Genomic DNA, 19,897 nt, shown 5'->3' with positions numbered 1-19,897 from the left:
TGAAAGGAGGGAGGACGAAGGAAGGAAGGAAAGAAAGAAGAAAGGAGGAAGGAAGAAGGAAGGAAAGAAGTGTAGAAGGAAGATGAGAGGGAGGAAGGAGAGAGGAAAAAAAAAAGGGAAGGAGGAAAGAGAGACAGGAGGGAGGGAAAAGGAGAAAGGCAAATAGGAAGGGTGAAAGGGAGGGAGGAAGGAATGAAAGGAAAGAAAGAGAAGAAAGGAAGGAAGGGTAGAAGGAGGGAGGGAGGAAGGGTGGAAGGAGAGAGGAAGGAAAAAAGGGAGGGAGAGAGGAAGGAAAGAGAGACGAGGGAGGGAAAAAGGAGTAAGTCAGAGGAAGGGTGGAAGGAAGGAGGGAAGAAGGGTGGAGGGAGGAAGGAAGGAAGGAAAAGTGGAAGAAGGAAGGAAGGAAGGGAGGGCAGGAACCTGTCTGATCAGAGCGCTGGTGTTTAGGAGTCACTTCCAAATAACAGACTGTTTCTCCCCTGAACCTCAGTTTCCCCAACAAACAGAAGTCTGCGGAACCATCTCCTACCTTGATGACTTCTTCCTTAGGCAATAACCTGTCCGAACTGGACCGGCTCCTCCTGGAATTGAACGCCGTGCAACACAACCCCCCACCTGCCAGCCCCACAGGTACGAGGGTCTGGGCTCTAGGGTCAGGATCACGCAATTGGGGGAGGGGAGGAGGCGAGCAGCACCACCACCTGACCCCCGGAACGGCTATACAGGTAGCCCTCGACTTACGACCGCGACGGAGCCCGAAATTCAAGACAAACTTGTGAAGTGAGTTTTGCCCCGTTGTGTTTTTTTTTTTAACGATTTTTCTCGCCACATTCCGTTCAGCGAATGAGTGCCGTTGTTAAAAGTTAGCCGACCGGTCGTTAAGTGAAAATCCAGCTTCCCTTCCCCCGCGGACTTGGCTCGGCCGGAGGTCGCAAAACGGGGATCGCACAGCCCCTGGGACGCAGCGACCGTCATAAAATGTGAGTCAGCTGCCGGAGCGTCCACACGCAAATTGCGTGGAGGTCGCAAAAACGGTCCGAAGGGCGAAAAAATGGTCGTACGTCTGAAGCGTGAACCACGGTCACCGGTGACTTTTCCCAGGAACTTTTGAACGGTCACTAAACGAACGGTTGTAAGTCGAGGGCTACCTGCAACGGGTAGTAGAAGGAGTAACCTTTGAGGAGGCAGGCGGAAGAACCACAATCGAAGCAACACTTAAAGAGAAAAGAAATTTGAGTCCAGGAGCAGAAATGTAACCTGAGAAAGCATCAGGTTTGATGAGGGCACCCACCCACCCCCTAATTGTCAGGAAGAATAAAAGGGGAGGGTAACCCCATTCAGGTGGGACACGGTGGCTCAGTGGCTAAGACTCTGAGCATGTCGATCGGCAGTTCAGCGGTTCCAGTCCCTAGTGAGCTCCCGTGACTTGTCCCAGCTTCTGCCAACCTAGCAGTTCGAAAGCACGTAAAAAAAAAAATGCAAGTAGAAAAAAATAGGGACCCCCTTTGGTGGGAAGGGAACGGCGTTCCGTGCGCCTTCGGCATTGAGTCATGCCGGCCACGTGACCACGGGAGACGTCTTCGGACAGCACCGGCTCTTCGGCTTTGAAACGGAGATGAGCAGCGCCCCCTAGAGTCGGGAACGACTAGCACAGATGTGCGAGGGGAATCTTTACCTTTAATCCCATTCCAGACTCCCAAAGTTTGGTTACGATAACCTGATAATAAAAGCAGTCTTAACTTGTGCTGCGTTGCTGCCCGACTCTGATCTACTCATAGTAGGGAACTGCTCAGAGGTCTGATGGCCACGTCTGACGCCTGTCCGTTAAGCACCCGTGGAAATGCACTTCCTGAGTGAGTGGCATGCCTCTTGGCAGCTGCTGGAAGGGAAGGGAGGGCAAGGAATAGAAAAGTGGGCCCCCGAAATATTATAGCGTGATAGCTTTGCTTTGGTTAGGAAGAACAACAGCAGAAGGATGGAAGGGACCTTGGGAGATCTTCTAGTCCAACCCCGAGCAAGGCTGACAACAAATGGCTGTCCAATCTTTTCTTGTGATGGAGCACTCACAAGGCCTAGAAATCCCTTCAGCTCCCAGAATTCCCAGGCCAGGATGCTTTTAAGATGAGTGGACTTCGACTCCCAGAATTCCCTGGGAAGGATGGGTGGATTTCAATGCCCAGAATTCCCCAGGCCAGCATGTTTTAAGATGAGTGGACTTCAACTCCCAGAGTTCCTGAAGGAATGGCTTTAAGTTAACTTCACCGTTCCACTGATTAATGGTTCTCACAGTCGCCAAATAGAATAAGAGAGTCGGAAGGGACCTTGGGAGGCCTTCTAGTCCAACCCCCCAGCTTAAGTAGGGAGACCCTGTGCCATTCCAGGCAAATGGAGCACCTACAACGTCCAAAAACAAACCGGTCCACGGAGGAGCTGTTCATTAGAAGGCCATCGGTTGTTTTCTTCTTCTTCTTCTTCTTAATATTTCTGCTTTTTTGATGGGAAACACGCTTCCGAGTCCTGCCTGTATTTTATTTTTATTTTATTTTTTTACTTGTAAGATGAGAATGCAGGAAGCCCTTCGGGGCCCGGTGGGACCGGCTCCCACTACAGCCTCCTGGAGAACACTACCTCTTTGACCGCACAGCCCGCAGCGCCAGGGATGGAAAAGGCCAAGTGGAACGGGGGGCCGGGGGCGGAAGAAGTCTGCCCCAGCGTGGAGAGTCTTCTGGATGAACTGGAAAGCTCCGTGCCTAGTCCTGTGTGAGTAAGCTACCTCCTTGCTCTCCATCCGGCGAAGGCAGGGGTCTCCAACCTTAGTAACTTTTAAGGTTTGCAGACTTCAACTCCCAGAGTAAGCAAAGCAAGCAAAGCTGGCTGAGTCCACAAGCCTTACTAAGGCTTAGTTATACTTACTAAGGCTTGTGGATTTAGTAACTTACAAAGTTAATAAGGTTGGAGACCCCTGGGCTAAGAATAGAATAGAATAGAATAGATTTTTTATTGGCCAAGTGTGATTGGACACACAAGGAATTTGTCTTGGTGCAGATGCTCTCAGTGTACATAAAAGAATAGAATAGAATAGAAATTAGGTAGAGAAGAGAAATTAGATATAGAATAGAATAGAATAGAATAGAATAGAATTTTATTGGCCAAGTGTGATTGGACACACAAGGAATTTGTCTTGGTGCATATGCTCTCAGTGTACATAAAAGAAAAGATACGTTCATCATCATACGTTAATCGTTTCATAGTTCCCATCACCAATCTCTTTCCACTTATGACTGTATGACTATAACTTTTTGCTGGCAATCCTTATGATTTATATTGATATATTGATCATCGATTGTGTTGTAAATGTTGTACCTTGATGAACGTATCTTTTCTTTTATGTACACTGAGAGCATCTGCACCAAGACAAATTCCTTGTGTGTCCAATCACACTTGGCCAATAAAAAATTCTATTCTATTCTATTCTATCAAGGTACAACATTTACAACACAATTGATGGCCAATATATCAATATAAATCATAAGGATTGCCAGCAACAAGTTACAGTCATACAGTCATAAGTGGGAGGAGATGGATGGCGGGAACGATGAGAAGATTAATAGTAGTGCAGATTCAGTAAATAGTTTGACAGTGTTGAGGGAATTATTTGTTTAGCAGAGTGATGGCCTTCGGGAAAAAACTGTTCTTGTGTCTAGTTGTTCTGGTGTGCAGTGCTCTATAGCGTCGTTTTGAGGGTAGGAGTTGAAACATTTTATGTCCAGGATGCGAGGGGCTGTAAATATTTTCACAGCCCTCTTCTTGATTCGTGCAGTAAGAAAAGTAAGTAAAAAAGTAAGTAAAAAAGTAAATAAAAAATTAAATAAGTAAGTAAGAAAAGTAAGTAAGTAAGAGCCAGGAAAGCTGGCTGAGGATCTCTGGGAGTTGAAGTCCTCAAGTCTTAAAAGAGCCAAGTTTGCAGACCCCTGCTCTAGGCTAAGGCCAGAGGCGGGGGGTGGGGGGGCTGGGAAGGGGGTCTTTTTCTCCTGTTCCTGGAAGCAAACCTCAAATGATGGTTTCTTTCTCTCTCTCTCTCTCTCTTTTTTTTTTTTGCCTCCATTAGACCAGCTATTACTGTGAATCAAGGAGGGATGAGCAGTCCCCAGCGATTCGCCTCCAGCCAGCAACAGACGCGCATATCTGCCTCTTCAGCTACCAGAGAGTTGGATGAGCTCATGGCTTCCCTTTCAGACTTCAAGGTGCCCCCCCTTTGTTATCATTTGTCCCCCACCCCTTCCTTTGTGCCCTAGGGATGATGGTATTGGCACATCCTCGCCCTTAACCCCTTGTTCACATATAGGCTTCAACCGACATGCCTTGGGTAGGTGGGGCCCCTCTTGGAAATTGGTTGGTTTTCTTGCAAGACGTTTCATTACCCCGCTAGGTTACATCGTCAGTGATGAAGGGAGTGGGGTTTGTGGGGTGTAGAGGAGGAGGAAGAGGAGGAGGAGGAAGGGAGAGATGGAGAAGAGGAGGAGGGAGAGGAGGAGGAGGAGGAGGAAGAAGAAGAGGAGACAGGAGAGGAGGAGGAGGAGGAGGGAGAGGAGGAGGGAGAGGAGGAGGAGGAGGAGGAGGAAGAGGAGGAGGAAGAAGAGGAGGAAGAGGAGAAGGAGAAGAGGAGGAGGAGGAGGGGAGGAGATGGAGGACGAGAAGAGGAGGGGAGGAGGGAGAGGAAGAGGAGGAGGAGGAAGAAGAGGAGGGAGAGGAAGAAGAGGAAGAAGAAGAGGAAGAGGAAGAGGAGGACTAAGGAATCCTTGGTGCTTTGTGAGTTTGATAGTTTTCTTGCAGACATTTCATTACCCAACTAGGTAACATCATCAGTAGCAGAAGAGAGGGTTTTTTGCAAAGAAGAGGAGGGAGGAGGAGGAGGAAGAATTGTAAACTCCTTGGTTCTCTTGGAGCTTGCTGTTTTGTTCTAGACGTTTCATTACCCACCTAGGTAACATCATCAGTGTTTAAGGGAGTGGCGTTTGTAGGATGGTGGAGGAGGAAAACCTGCCTCACGCATTGATTGTGCGAAGAGCAATTTTGATTTTAACCTTTCAGCTAAACCGTTGGGCCCTTTGTCCACTTGCTGCCCATTGGCCCACGAAGCAGAAGCCGCTGGAATGGATTGGCAGCTGGAGGCTCTTTTTCCTGGCCTGCTTTGAGGGGTGGGATATTCATCCCCAATGAGGACGGGGAAATTTCGTGCCTGGTTGTTTGCAGGCCAAAGGGGACTTCGAAGAATGGCTTAAATCTTGCTCCTTAGCTGAGCCTTGGCCCCGATTCGGCAGTTGGCGTCCTTTCTCGACTCAAGAGCGCAAATCCCAATGTTTTGAAGGCTGCTGAATAAGTCATCTTCCTCTTCCTCTTCTCTTCCTCCTCCTCCTCCTCTCCTCCTCCTTTCCTTCTCCTCCTCTTCTCCTTCTCCCTCTCCTTCTTCTCCTCTTCCTCTCCTCTTCCTCCTCTTCTCCTCCTCCTCCTCTCCTCCTCCTCCTCCTCTTCCTTTCCTTTTCCTCCTCCTCCTCCTCCTCTTCTTCTCCTCCTCCTTCTCCCCTCCTCTCCTCCTCTTCTCCTCCTTCTCCTTCTCCTCTCCTCCTCCTCTTCTCCTCCTCCTCTCCTCCTCCTCCTCTCTTCTCCTCCTCCTCCTCTTCTTTTCCTTTTCCTCCTCCTCTCCTCTCCTCCTCCTCCTCCTCCTCCTCCCCTCCTCCTCCTCCTCCTCACAAGCCTTACAGTTCCCAAGCTTGGAGATCCGTGATCTTTAGTCCATAAGAAAGAGAAGAAGAAACTGTTTTGTGACTCAGCTGCTGTTAGGAACGATTAGTCCTTTTTTGTCCTTCTTCCTGGGTCTCCTTTTGCCTTTCACTTACTCGAGTGGGTTCAATGCGGGGGCCCTCTTTATTTTTCTGTCGCTATTTTGCTTTTTTTTTTTCCTTCCGTCCTTCCTTCCTTCCTTCCTTCAATCCTGTTTCCATCTTTTTCTCCCGTCTTCCTTCCCCTCCCCCTTTCTTCTTTCCTGCCTTCTTTTTTCTTTCAGACCAGTTCCACCATCTCTCTGGCCTCCGAGCCTTCCCTACAGCTGCCTTCCGGACCGCCTGACACTCTTCCATCCCATACGGTGCTGCTCTGTGCCTCAAAGGCCCGCAGGGCGAACCACGCCGGGCCTGCCCCGGGTTCCGTGGTCCCTCTTGAGTTGGAGGTCCTCCGCATTGACGAGAAAAGCGGCGGCTTAGCGGTTCCGGAACTTTCTCCCAACGCTTTGCCTCGTCGCCCTGCCGCACCTTGGGCCAAGCCCCCGCTTGGTAAAGCTTCTGCCCCCCGCCCAAGCTCAGAGGGACCCAGCAAAACCCCTCCTGTGAAGTCACAGGTCTCTTCTTCGGAGCCCGAGTTGTTGTGGATTTGCGCGGATGGTGCGGCGGCAACTCAAAAACCCGTGGAGCCAGAAGGAGCTCGGAAGGAGGACAACCTGAAGGGCGAAGACATTCCTTTGCTTCTGAGCAAGGTTTCGAAGACGCCGGCCCCCCAAGAAGAGAGGGCTCTCTTCCACACCAAAGCGTCTTCTTTCAAGGAGAACGGAATGAGGACTGTGGGTTACGCCAGGCAGAGCAATTCGGAAACGTCTCTGTTGGCGCCGAGAACGTCCCTCAAGAAGGATCCCGTCGGCCCACCCGATCTTTTTAACGTAGAAAGATGGGAGAGTTTTCCAGGCACCAAAAGCCAACTCGGCTGGGCTGTCCAGCAGGCCTCGAGCCACGGGACCGAAAGCCGAGATCCGGTGAGGGCAAACAGCTGTCCTGATGTGGCGGAGAGGGGATCCAGAAAGAACGGCCTTCCCGACGGCGTCGCGGCCATGCCAAAGGCTGCCGAACGTGTCCGGGAAGAAGAACCGGACCGTACGATCGCTGGTCGTACGATTACCGTGGAGAGAATGTCCACTTCGAGCCAGGCAGGCATCCGGGGAACTGGGGAAGAGATGAGAGAGCTGGTGGCACGAAGAAGGGGATGCCTTTCCGGTTTGGCCTGTGCATGAAACACGCTTTGGAGTTTGCGCCTGGATTTAGCTAGTTTTGCATGCGTCTCCCAGATCAGCGATGGCAAACCAAGTGCTGAGAAGGGATTGCGCGCGCATGTGTGCGTGAGTGGCACCAAGTGACGAAAAGGGAGCACTTTGCGCACATCAGGGCCGTGACCAGGAAGAGGAGCTGCCCACGGGGCATGCGCACGCCGGATAAAGTACTTCCGGTTTCCGGCGTGTGCATGCACGCCAGCAAGCAAGCCTTCTGGTTGCTGCCGTGCGTGTGCGTGCGCCGATCAGGTGGCCAGCGCGCATGCTCGTGCTGGAAACCGGAAGACCATCTCTCCCGGTTTCCGGCACTGCCCCACGCACGAAGGCCAGCTGATTGTCGCTTGCTCATGCGTGCCAGAAACTGTTGTGGTCCATCAGCAGCCTACGGAACTGGCAACGGAGTCGGACAGCGATGAGGCTGAGGTGGGGCCAGGGCCATCGGGGAGTGAGGTGCGGACTCCAGAACCTCCAGAGACTGATAGTAGTGAGTCAGAGGAACAGGAGGAGCCTGTTCCTAATGCAGGCATGAGAAGAGCTGCCAGAAGGCAAGAGCAGCTCAAGCAGAGAGGACAACTCAGGAGTAAGGCCAAGAGATGATTGCGTGCCATAGGTTCGCCATCATTTATTTATTTTATTTATTTTATTCAATTTTTATCATGGTCCTACGTGGACGCAACCAGCTTCTGGTGTAGGACGATGATTTGGCCAAGTGCTGCTCTTAATGTGTTTTGGGTTTCTGCTGGGCTCTCCACTGAGTAGAGGAAGTGAGCTGCTCTTGGTGGAGAGAAATGGGACAACCTTAAGACGATAAGGATAGGAATCACCTGCACGTCAGGGTTTCTCAACCCCTTTGAGATACAGGTAGGGTTGAAAGGAGCTGAGTCTTCATTGTTTCGTAAAGGAGGAGATCTGTAGATCAGGGCGGACACCGGGGGTCCTTGGTGCCCTCTGAGCTTGCTTGTTTTCTTGCGGACGTTTAATGAACCAAACTAGGTAACATTGTCAGGGCTAGAAGGGGGAATGGGGGTTGCAGAAAGGAGGAGAAGGAAAGGGAAAGAGGAGGAGGAAGAGGAGAAGGAGAAGGAGGACTGTGCGGTCCTTGGTGCTCTCTAGGCTTGCTTGTTTTCTTCCAGACGTTTCATGAACCAAACTAGGTAACATCATCAGGGCTAGAAGGGGGAATGGGGGTTGCAGAAAGGAGGAGAAGGAAAGGGAAGGAGGAAGAGGAGAAGGAGAAAAAGGAGAAGGAGGACTGTGTGGTCCTTGGTGCTCTCTGAGCTTGCTTGTTTTCTTCCAGACGTTTCATTACCAAGCTAGTTAACAACATCAGTGCTGCATGTGGTTGCAAGTTGGGGCAGCTTTTCCTAACGATGGATTGGCTGCTTATGGCTGTGCCGAAAGGACTTTTCCTCCAGTTGAGGAAGGGGTCATTTCTGCTTTCCCCGGCTTGTGACCACTAACCCCGGTCGACTTCAAGACCCTGCGTTCTGTGCCGTACCAGTTCACGGGGAGGGGGGTCACACTTACTCAACCTCAACCGTTTTCCTCCCCTCCCTTAAAGATCAAGTCTGTGATCAGGAAAACCAAAGATCTCTCCAACGTGCATCCCATGTGCCGCGATCTCTCGCCGCGACGCAAGCTGGGCCCGGTCCTCATCCATAAAACCGTCTCCCAAGACCGCCTGATCGAAGAGCTCCAAGACCGGCTGGGCATCAGCAAAGCCGAAGAAGAAGAACTTCCACGGAGCCCCGACGACTGGTTGACCGAGGGGGTCATCATCACCTCCACGCCTCAGAAGGACAAAGATGGTAGACAACGAATAGAAAAGGTAGCCGGGAGCTCCGAAGGAGCCTTCCAGTTTGGTACAAGGAAGGTAGTTTTTGGGGTGCTGCTTCCAGAACATCTCCGGAGTTTTTGGGGTGTTCCTTCCAGAGGCAGCATTTCCATGGCCGATGGCAGATGGATCTTCTCTCTTCTTGGTCATGCCTACAGCAGATGAAACCAAGATAATTTCTTATGCTTCATGCTTTGCCCACAAGAATCTTGCTGGCCGAGTTGAAAATTAGGAATTGGCAGAGAACGGAGGTCCTTCACTTGAGGACCAAGAGAAATGAGATGAATGTAGCGAGGCAGCTTCTGAGTGGAGAGATAATCAGATGCTTTCTTTGTTGCATGTCAAAAAAAAATGAGAGAGAGAGAGAGAGAGAGAGAGAGAGAGAGGGAGGGAGGGAGGTCCATCCCTTGTCACTTGTGGGTTTATTCTCCAAAGTATATTTGGAGAACATACTTACTCTCCAAAGCACCAGAAGACGGGAAGAAGAAGCAATGGATGGAGACTAACCAAGGAAAGAACCAACCTAGGAGAAATTTCTGGACAGTGAGAACAAAAAGGACTCTAGAAAGAGTGCAGAGAAGAGCAACAAAGTTGATTAGGGGACTGGAAGCTAAAATATATTAAGAACGGTTGCAGGAACTCGATATGCCTAGTTTAATGAAAAGAAGAACTAGGGGAGACATGATAGTAGTGTGTTCCAATATCTCAGGGGTTGCCCCAAAGAAGAGGGAGTCAAACTATTCTCCAAAGCACCTGAGGTCAGAACAAGAAGCAATGGGTGGAAACTAATCAAGGAGAGAAGCAACCTAGAACTAAGGAGAAATTTCCTGACAGTTAGAACAATTAATCAGTGGGAACAACTTGCCTGCAGAAGTTGTGAATGCTCCAACACTGGAAATTTTTAAGAAAATGTTGGATAGTCATTTGTCTGAAATGGTGTAGGGTTTCCTGCCTGGGCAGGGGGTTGGACTAGAAGGCCTCCAAGGTCCCTTCCAACTCTGTTATTATTATTATTATTAATTCCTCCAGAAGTTGTGGGTACTCCATCACGGGAAGTTTTTAAAGAAGAGATTGGAGAGCCGTTTGCCCGAAATGGTTTAGGATTTCCTGCTTGAGAGGGGGTTGGACTAGAAAACCTCCAAGGTCCTTTTCCAACTCTGTTATTCTGTTGTTGTTATTATCTTCTGGGCCTTAATATCCTGCTGGAGCCCGGAAAAGCACTTTCAAAATAAGCTTTTTTCTTGGGTTGATTACTAGGAATTAAGAGGGATGGGGAGCGTTCATTGTGCTCTCGAATTGGTAATCGCCATCAGTTGAGGTTCACCTGCAACTGTTGGTTGGATTTCCGTACAGTTTGGCTCAGAGTCCATACTTCTCTGGATTGTTGTCATCTCTAATTGTTTTGGGGTTTCCAACAGAGGCCAGTCGTGGGCCCGTTCCTTAGTTGTAGAACGAGGCCTCCCAGATTTTTTCCAAGCGAGACCTCGGATCACTGATTTCTTGGACGGAATACCTAGCACCGTTAGATAGTTTTTGAAAGGTTCTTCCATCTAGTTGGGAGCAGAAGGAGCTCAACAGATGGAAGCCTACAAAGATGCAGGCAATCTGTTTCTACTTGGAACGGGCCTCTGGTTGCTGTTACTCAGTTTTTCGCTCTTGTTTTTCGTTCTTCAGGAAGGGGAGATAGACTACCGTTAACGTTTCTCCAACCTGTTGCCTTCCAAAAGGGGTAGACCTCAACTCTCAGACTCCCCCCCCCCAGCCTGCGTGTCCATGGGCGGAGACTTCTGGAGTTGACCTCCACCCTTTGGGAAGTGCCCGGGCGAAGGTTGGAGAAGGTGGACCTCCGTGATCATCTCCTTTTGGTGCCTTCAAGTATTTCTGGGTGAGGTATCTTTGGCCTGTTCATGTTTCTTCCTGCTTTTTCCCCCCTCAGGTTATTATTCCTGCTACGTCACCCCTCCCTCTGAGAAGGACCATCTCTGTCTCACCTTCTCCTCCACCGCAGCTTCCTAAAAATGTCTCCAAGGCCGCTGCCGTCAACGCCACTCTTGGCTCTTCTCTTCCATCTTCTCCTCCTCCTCCGCCACCTCCCTTGCCCGCATCGCCGCATATCCCTCAGCTGCGCTATGTGCCGTCCGCCCATCCGACTCAGCCTCCCCTCCCGTGGGAAATGCTGTTGGAAGAAGTTTCCCCCCAGCAGGCACCGATTCCCACGCGGCCCACCGGACCGGCCCCTTCCTCCAAAGCCTCGGTGTCGGTTAGCTGTCAAACAGAGGAGGCTCCCTCCTTCCCTCCACCGCAGCAGGCACGACCTCTCTCTGATGTTCCCGTGCTTCCTTAACAACTTCCACAACTCTGGCCAGAACGGTCGCAAAACGGGGCGAAAAACTCCCGTGAGAAATGTCTCAACTTCAGCATGGAAATTTTGGGCAACCGTTGAGTCCAGGAAACACCTACCGTGTTTCTCAGAAAATAATTACCGAGTCTTATTTTCTTTTAGACGTGAAAATAAGCACTTGGACATGTTTTGCGAGGCGATCTTACGGGTTTTTTTTTTTAAGGTGCAGCAGGCGAGACTCGGTGAGCTGGATGCGCCGTGGGCTCCATTCTGAATCTTCAGCGTTCGGAATGGAGGCTGTTTGGCTCGCGGGAGGAAAATGGGGAGGGGGGATTTTCCTGCCTGCCATCCTTCCCTCTGTCTATTCTGAGCTTGAGGAATAGTTCGAATCCCGCAAACCAAAAAAGCCTTCTGCGAGCCTCCCAAAAAGAGGGTAAAAGCAAAGCTGGCCGCAGAACTTCCGGCTTCAGGGAAGCGGCCCAACAAACAGAAACGCTGCGCCCAGAAAGAGAAGAGCAAAAGCAGTATTTATGCTGCCCCAAGGGACCAGCGGGCTGTCACCGGACAGTTGCCACCCCCCACCTGCTCATCCCTCTGGGCTTATTTTCAGGGTAGAGGTAATTTTAGGACCACCCCGCAAAAATAAGGTAAAGGTTCCCCTCGCACATACGTGCTAGTTGTTCCCGACTCTAGGGGGCGGTGCTCATCTCCGTTTCAAAGCCGAAGAGCCAGCGCTGTCCGAAGACGTCTCCGTGGTCATGTGGCTGGCATGACTCAACGCCAAAGGCGCACGGAACGCTGTTCCCTTCCCACCACAGGTGGTCCCTATTTTTTTCTACTTGCATTTTTTAACCTGCTTTCGAACTGCTAAGTTGGCAGAAGCTGGGACGAGTCACGGGGGCTCGCCCCGTTACGCGGCAGCGCTAGGGATTCGAACTGCCGGCCTTCTGATTGTCAAGCTCAGCGTCTTAGCCGCTGAGCCACCGCGTCCCTAAAAAAAAAATTAGGGTTGGGCTTATTATCGGGGTGGGTTGTGTTTTCGGAGAAACACGGTATGTACATATCTCAGGAAGACGGTGCAGGACCCAATCCAAAATTTTATGTTGCCAAGGGAGACATTTATTAAGTGAGTTTCCCCCCCCCCCGCCCGGTTTACATCCTTTCTTGCCACCGTTGTTAAGCGAATCGCGCCGATTGTTAAACTAGACACGCGGTTGTTAAGTGAATCTGGCTTTCCCCGTTGACTTTGGCTTGTCGGAAGGTCGCCAAAGCAGATCACGTGACCCCCCCCCTTCTCCCCCCCCCCACTCGGGTCACCGCGACCACCATAAATACGAGTGAGTTGCCAAGCCTCTGCATTTTGGATCACGTGGCCATTGGGGTGCTACAACGGTCGTAAGTGTGAAAAAAATTAGACGTGGAATTCAGAATTTCTTAAAATTCAACCATCGATCCATCCATCCAGCCAACCATCCATCCATCCATCCATCTAGCTTTTTTTTGTTGTTTTCGTTTTTAAACGGATGCAGGAATTGCTCAGCTCATTCCAACTTCTGCTCTTTCAGGTCCTTCCTCTTCCACCTTTGGACCACCTCCTTGCTACTCGACCGCCTACTCCCGAGAAGGCAGGAGTTTTGCTTTAATCCCTGCTTCGGCATGTTGAGTGGGGGAAAAAAATAATAATAAAAAAAAAAGTCTTTGACCCCAAAATGTGGATCTTGTGCATGGAGTCGCGAGGGGTTAGTTAGTTTGCTGGGTCTTCCTGAAGGCTTGTCGGTTGCAAGCTTAAAAAAGAAACGGCGGTCGGCTTTGTAAACCTCGCATGAATTTGAGGGGGGGTCTTGTGGCATGATGGTCTTTGAGGGATGTGGAGAAATTTGGGGCTAGAGAAACGACGGAGAAGGCAACTGAGATTCAGCGATGAGCCCGTAAAAATTCAAAATTATATCCCGTGCGCTTAAATTGCTAGCCACGTGGGAGCAGCGAATTCTAAATGCCTCTAAAAGTTACTTACGAGCCTACGAAAGTTACTAGCAGCCCCGGTGGTAAGAAACGCAGCGTTGCAGGCTAATTCTGCTGAAACGCCGACCGCCAGCAGTTCGATTCTCACCGGCTCTCGAGGTTGGACAAGGCCTTCCATCCTTCTGACAGTCGGGTAAAATGTCTCGCTTGAACGACGTCCATTTCGGGCTCGGCTCCGTATTCCAAATTTCGACAACTCTCGTTCCGAAAATATATATATATATATATATATATATTTACACTCAAATTTAAAGCAGTTCCTTTCTCTAGCCCTCTTTCAAAATAATTGCTGTGTTGTGGTTTGGATGAGTAGAACCGCCGAGGAAGGGCCCTGTGGTGTTTTGAAGTGCTCTGAACTTCCTCTGTGCTTGTAAAATACTTAAGTGTGTGTGGACCAGTGTTGAAATCCAATTTTTTTTTTACTACCGGTTCTGTGGCCGTGGCTTGGTGGGCATGGTGTGGCTTGGTGGGCGTGGCAGGGGAAGGGTACTGCAAAATCTCCATTCCCACACCACTCCAGGGGAAGGATATTGCAAAATCTCCATTCCCACCCCACTCCTGGGGGAAGGATACTGCAAAATCTCCATTTCAACCCCACTCCAGGGGGAAGGATACTGCAAAATCTCCATTTCAACCCCACTCCAGGGGGAAGGATGCTGCATAATCCCCATTCCCTCCCCATTCCTGGGGGAAGGATATTGCAAAATCCCCATTCCCTCCCCACTCCTGGGGGAAGGATATTGCAAAATCCCCATTCCCTCCCCACTCATGGGGGAAGGATGTTGCAAAATCCCCATTCCCACCCCACTCCTGGGGGAAGGATATTGCAAAATCTCCATTTCCACCCCACTCTGGGGCCAGCCAGAGGTGGTATTTGCCGGTTCTCCAAACTATTCAAAATTTCCGCTGCCGGTTCTCCAAACTGCTCAAAATTTCTGCTGCCGGTTCTCCAGAACCTGTCAGAACCTGCTGGATTTCACCCCTTCTGTGGACTCTTTTCTTGGGAAAACCACGGTGACCCAGGTTTTTTTAATTTTTTTAACAAGAGCCCCTTCTATCGATCCTCAAGCGTGACCCTTTGCTGGCTTCTGCAGTTGCACCAACCGTTCCAGGACCCGCGAATGGAAATTCCAAACAGCTCCTTTTGACGTTCCCAACGGTTAGAAGTTCGTTGCGGTTGTGGCTTTGTAGCTGACAATTCTGTGCTTGGGTCTCTCCTTTAGTTTATGTCCCAGGGGAAAGGAGCCGGCAGCTATCCGTCCACCACCCCTCCAAAGCCCGGCAGCCAGCTGGACAGCATGCTTGGAAGCCTCCAGTCTGACCTGAACAAACTCGGAGTAGCAACGGTCGCCAAAGGCGTATGCGGAGCGTGCAAGAAACCAATTGCCGGACAGGTAAGCCTCAAGGAAAGAGCCTCAGCTCTCATTGTTGAGAACTAGTTTGGTGTTGTGGTGAAGAGGTTGGACTAGAAACCAGGAGTTCCGTGAATTCTAGTCCTGCCTTAGGCATGAAAGCTGGCTCGATAACTTTGGGACTATCGCCAGGAGATGGGTGAGTTCTACTTCCAGCTTAGGCGTGAAAGCCGGCTGGGTGACTTTGGGGTCAATTGCCAGGAGATGGTGAATTCTAGTTCCACCTTAGGCATGAAAGCCGGCTGGGTGACTTTGGGCCAAACACCAGGAGATGATGAATTCTAGTCCTGCCTTAGGCATGAAAGTCAGCTGGGTGACTTTGCGGTCAATTACCAGGAGATGGTGAATTCTAGTCCTGCCTTAGGCATGAAAGTCAGCTGGGTGACTTTGGGACTATTGCCAGGAGATGGGTGAGTTCTAGTTCCAGTTTAGGCATGAATGCCGGCTCGGTGACTTTGGGGTCAATTACCAGGAGATGGTGAATTCTAGTTCCACCTTAGGCGTGAAAGCCGGCTGGGTGACTTTGGGCCAAACACCAGGAGATGATGAATTCTAGTCCTGCCTTAGGCATGAAAGTCAGCTGGGTGACTTTGGGGTCAATTACCAGGAGATGGTGAATTCTAGTTCCACCTTAGGCATGAAAGCCGGCTGGGTGACTTTGGGCCAAACACCAGGAGATGATGAATTCTAGTCCTGCCTTAGGCATGAAAGTCAGCTGGGTGACTTTGGGGTCAATTACCAGGAGATGGTGAATTCTAGTTCCACCTTAGGCATGAAAGCCCCCTGGCTGACTGGGTCAGTCACCAGGAGATGGTGAGTTCTAGTCCTGCCTTAGGCATGAAAGCCGACTGGGTGACTTTGGGCCAATCACCCAGGAGATGGTGACTTCTAGTCCCACCTTCAACATGACAACTACCTGAGTGGCTTTGAGCTCTCTCAGCCCAAGCCCCTCCCCACAACCCCATGGCGCCATTGTTGTGAAAATAGAACGGTGGAAGGATTATGTGCGCCACCTTGTGGCGAGAGGCAAGTAAACACAAACGTTAAAAAGATCAGAGAGGGCTATTAAAACCATGCAGATAAATGCAGTGGCCCTATTGGAAGAACCTAGAGAAAACTCTATGTCCTAGCAAAGGGGTCCTAGCATGAGCCCCTCCAAAGTTTCTCCCTGGCCCTTGAAGGACATTTCTTTTTGGGATGATATAGACCAGGGCTCTGCAAACTTGGCTCTTTTTTTTTTTATTTGCATTTATATCCCGCCCTTCTCCGAAGACTCAGGGCGGCTTACACTGTGTCAAGCAATAGTCTTCATCCATTTGTATATTATATACAAAGTCAACTTTTTATTGCCCCCAACAATCTGGGTCCTCATTTTACCGACCTTATAAAGGATGGAAGGCTGAGTCAACCTTGGGCCTGGTGGGACTTGAACCTGCAGTAATTGCAAGCAGCTGTGATTAATAACAGTCTTTTTTTTTTTTAATTTGCATTTATATTCCGCCCTTCTCCGAAAACTCAGGGCGGCTTACACTGTGTGAAGCAATAGTCTTCATCCATTTGTATATTATATACAAAGTCAACTTATTGCCCCCAACAATCTGGGTCCTCATTTTACCTACCTTATAAAGGATGGAAGGCTGAGTCAACCTTGGGCCTGGTGGGACTTGAACCTGCAGTAATTGCAAGCAGCTGTGATTAATAACAGTCTTTTTTTTTTTAAATTTGCATTTATATTCCGCCCTTCTCCGAAGACTCAGGGCGGCTTACACTGTGTGAAGCAATAATCTTCATCCATTTGTATATTATATACAAAGTCAACTTATTGCCCCCAACAATTTGGCTCCTCATTTTACCTACCTTATAAACTAGGATGGAAGGCTGAGTCAACCTTGGGCCTGGTGGGATTTGAACCTGCAGTAATTGCAAGCAGCTGCTGTTAATAACAGACTGTCTTAGCAGTCTGAGCCACCAGAGGCCCCTTTTAAGACTTGTGGACTTCAACTCCCAGAGTTCCTCAGCCAGCAAGTCTTGAAAGAGCCAAGTTTGCAGACCCTTGATATAGACAATTCATAATTTTCCTCCCGATCCAATGCCAGGTGCTATTCCCATTTCTTGGGTTTTTTTTTTTTCTTTGAAGACATTGCGCTTCTCCTGCCGCGAAGCTTCTTCCGTTCTCAGTTCAGGATTCTTCCAGTGAGAACGGAAGAAGCTTCTCGGGAGGAGAAGCGAAACGTCTTCAGAAGAAAAAAAACCAAGGAAGTCCAGCTGCCTCTCGAAAAAGCACCTTTGGGAACCAACCGTGACCTGGATGACGGGAGAAGCTTCATAGACCAGTGGTCACCAACTGGTGGTCCGTGAGAAAATGTTGGTGGTCCACAGAAAAATTATTTGCATTTTTTTTATATTGCGCAAAATTGGGGGTGCTCAAACTATGGTCCCCGGGCCAGATACGTGCAATGAACGTTTGTGTTGCGGCAGAGAGTCTCTCCCTTCGGGGTCTTTTTGTGGGGGTCGGAGGGGGGCAGAAATTCCGTCTTGGGGTCTGCTTTGGCCTCCAGGTGTGGGGCTTTGGGCGAAGGCTGGAGGGAAGAGCCGCTGGTGGCGAAGAGCCGGAGGGCCTCGTTCCAGTGGGACTGCATCATGGCCTGGAACTGGCTGACCATCTCAGCTCATTGAGCCTCCAGGCGCCGGTACCTGGCCTTGCATTCCCGCAGGTCTTCCTTCTGCTTGGAATGTCTATGCTCCTAGTCCTCAGTGAGGTGCTTCTCCTGAACCTCCTTCTCGGTCAGATCCAATTTGAACTGAGCTGTCTTTCTCGTGGTGTCTGCTTAGCTCTAACAACTGCTTCCTGTTGGGGCCCTAAGGAACCCGGGCGAGGAGGCGAGGAAGGGCTGGCAGGGGAGGGGTGAGTAGAGGCCGACAAGATACCCCTGGATGTGAGTGACATCGAGTTGGCCCAACCATGCCCACCCAGTCCCATGCCCACCTAGCCACTCCCACCCAGCTGGTCATTAGGCAAATCCTATTAGTGGTCTGTGGGATTTAAAATTATGAATTTAGTGGTCCCTGAGGTCCGAAAGGTTGGGGACCCCTGTCCTAGACATTTCTAAGAAAGTGTCTTCTTCTTGGCACTGAGCTCTGCCCGATATCGGTTGTCCTACGAGATGCCTTCAGCCGGAAGGTGGAACAAATTCCTGGAGTCAGGATTGTCGTCGTCTTCTTCTTCTCCTTCTCCTTCTCCTCCTCCTTCTCCTCTTCCTCCTCCTCCTTCTTCTCCTCCCACCCTAGGTGGTCACAGCCATGGGGAAGACATGGCACCCCGAGCATTTCGTTTGCACCCACTGCCAGGAGGAGATCGGCTCTAGGAACTTCTTTGAGCGCGACAGCCAGCCTTACTGCGAGAGGGATTATCACAACCTCTTTTCGCCTCGCTGTTACTACTGCAACGGTCCCATCCTGGATGTAAGTCCCTGAGATGTGATGTCTTACTATGAATTCGTTCCACCCCCCCCCCCTCTAATCTGTTTCCTCTAGAGCAGTGACGGCTAACCTTTTTCTTGTCGAGTGCTGAAAGCGTGCGCGCGCACATGCCGGCACCCATAATGCAATGCGCTCCCCCCTGCGCATGCACGCGCTACCCCACCACGCTCCCCTTGCATACTCAAATAAATAAAATAAATGCAATTTGTAGATGAAGACGACGACGAAGCTACCAACGTTGTTTTCCGGCAAAGCCCAAATGCCGTTGCTGGTCTTTTAAGCCTTATGGGAGGAGCCAATCATCTCTTGGCCCTATTCCCGAGTTGTCTTCTTTGCTTGAGCTGCTCTTGCCTTCTGGCAGCTCTTCTCATGCGTGCATTAGGAACAGGCTCCTCCTGTTCCTCTGCCTCACTAATGTCAGCCTCTGGAGGCTCCAGAGTCCGCACCTCACTCCCCGATGGCCCTGGCCCCACCTCAACCACATCGTTGTCCGACTCCGTTGCCAGCTCTGCAGGTTGCTGGCAGACCACAACATTTTGTGGCTCTTTTGAGTGTTTAAGGTTGCCGACCCCTGGCTTAAAGGCTGCATGAGTCATGTAACAGCAGTGGGGAAAAAAAGTCAAAATCCGTTGCAACGGTTCGCTTGGCAGCCTCCTCGCTCAGCGGTGGAAGTTCCGTTCCCAATTTGCGTAAGTCGTAAGTTGAGGATTGGCTGAAATCCCTCACTGTCGACCAGGCTGGCCGAGTCAATCCTATAAAGTGGAATTCCACAATCCCTGACTAAGTGACCAGGTTGGGTGGTGAACGATGGGCTTATTCATCGGTTGTGCGGTTTTTCCTTCGCAGAAAGTGGTGACGGCTTTGGACAGGACATGGCACCCCGAGCATTTCTTCTGCGCGCAGTGCGGAGCCTTCTTTGGCCCTGAAGGTATGCATCCCGGAAGATGGTCTTCCGACCACATGTGTACAGTGATATTCAATTACATTGCACGCGTGTTGTGCGTTGACAATAAAGGTTTGCTTTCTCTCTTTCTTTTTTTTTTTGACGTTTCTGCACAGAGCTTAGAGCCAAATGTGCAACGAAAATTGAATGTTGGATCTTAGGACTTGATGCACCAATTCCGTGAGGGGTCCTGGGTGCTCTCTGAGCATGCAAGGCCAGAGAGCACCAAGGACCACACAGCCCTCCTCCTCCTCTTCCCCCTCCCTCCTCCTCCTCTCTTCCCCACTCCCTTCTAGCATTGATGATGTTACCTAGCTGGGTCATGAAACGTCTCAAAGAAAACCACCAAGCTCAGGGAGCACCAAGGACCCCACAGTCCTCCTCCTCCTCCTCTCTCTCCTCCTCCTCCTCCCCACCAACCTCATTACCTTCTAGCACTGATGATGTTACCTAGTTGGGTCATGAAACGTCTGCGAAAAAACCCAGCAAGCTCAGAAAACCAGCAAGTTCGAAGAGCAACAAGGACCTGTCCGGTCAACCCTGAGCTGCAAATATCCTCCTGTATTAACACCAGTTCTGATATTTGATCTCTGTTTAGAAGATAGATTAAGAGGGTTTGAAGAGAAGAAAAGAGGAGGAGGAGGACTGTGGGATCTTTGGTGCTCCCTGGAGCTTGGTTGTTTTCCTGAAGACGTTTCATTACCCAGCTAGGTAACATCATCAGTGCTGGAAGGGAGTGGGGTTTGCGGCAGAGGTGGGGGCTTCAGCAGGT

The 19,897-nt window shown here is 50.3% G+C and overlaps 1 protein-coding gene across 3 annotated transcripts in view; it reads left to right on the top strand.

Annotated features, from left to right (window-relative positions):
* PXN (paxillin) overlaps positions 1-19,897 on the top strand; it is a 74,296-nt gene that overhangs the window by 47,396 nt on the left and 7,003 nt on the right. Inside the window, exons 4-13 of one of the 3 annotated variants that reach the window (XM_058158310.1) lie at positions 491-630; positions 2,559-2,760; positions 4,109-4,244; positions 6,065-6,973; positions 8,655-8,921; positions 10,864-11,235; positions 12,834-12,893; positions 14,514-14,684; positions 17,991-18,164; positions 19,029-19,110. In XM_058158310.1, coding sequence (XP_058014293.1) covers positions 491-630; positions 2,559-2,760; positions 4,109-4,244; positions 6,065-6,973; positions 8,655-8,921; positions 10,864-11,235; positions 12,834-12,893; positions 14,514-14,684; positions 17,991-18,164; positions 19,029-19,110 — 2,513 coding nt within the window. The remainder of the gene's footprint in view (positions 1-490; positions 631-2,558; positions 2,761-4,108; positions 4,245-6,064; positions 6,974-8,654; positions 8,922-10,863; positions 11,236-12,833; positions 12,894-14,513; positions 14,685-17,990; positions 18,165-19,028; positions 19,111-19,897) is intronic. The other 2 variants (XM_058158311.1, XM_058158312.1) reach the window with 2 other exon arrangements.

This window comes from Ahaetulla prasina, chromosome 15, assembly GCF_028640845.1.
Source record: "Ahaetulla prasina isolate Xishuangbanna chromosome 15, ASM2864084v1, whole genome shotgun sequence".
Lineage (NCBI taxonomy): Eukaryota > Metazoa > Chordata > Lepidosauria > Squamata > Colubridae > Ahaetulla > Ahaetulla prasina.
The sequence above is the reverse complement of the archived record's forward strand: the minus strand, read 5'-3'. Positions and strand labels throughout refer to the sequence as shown.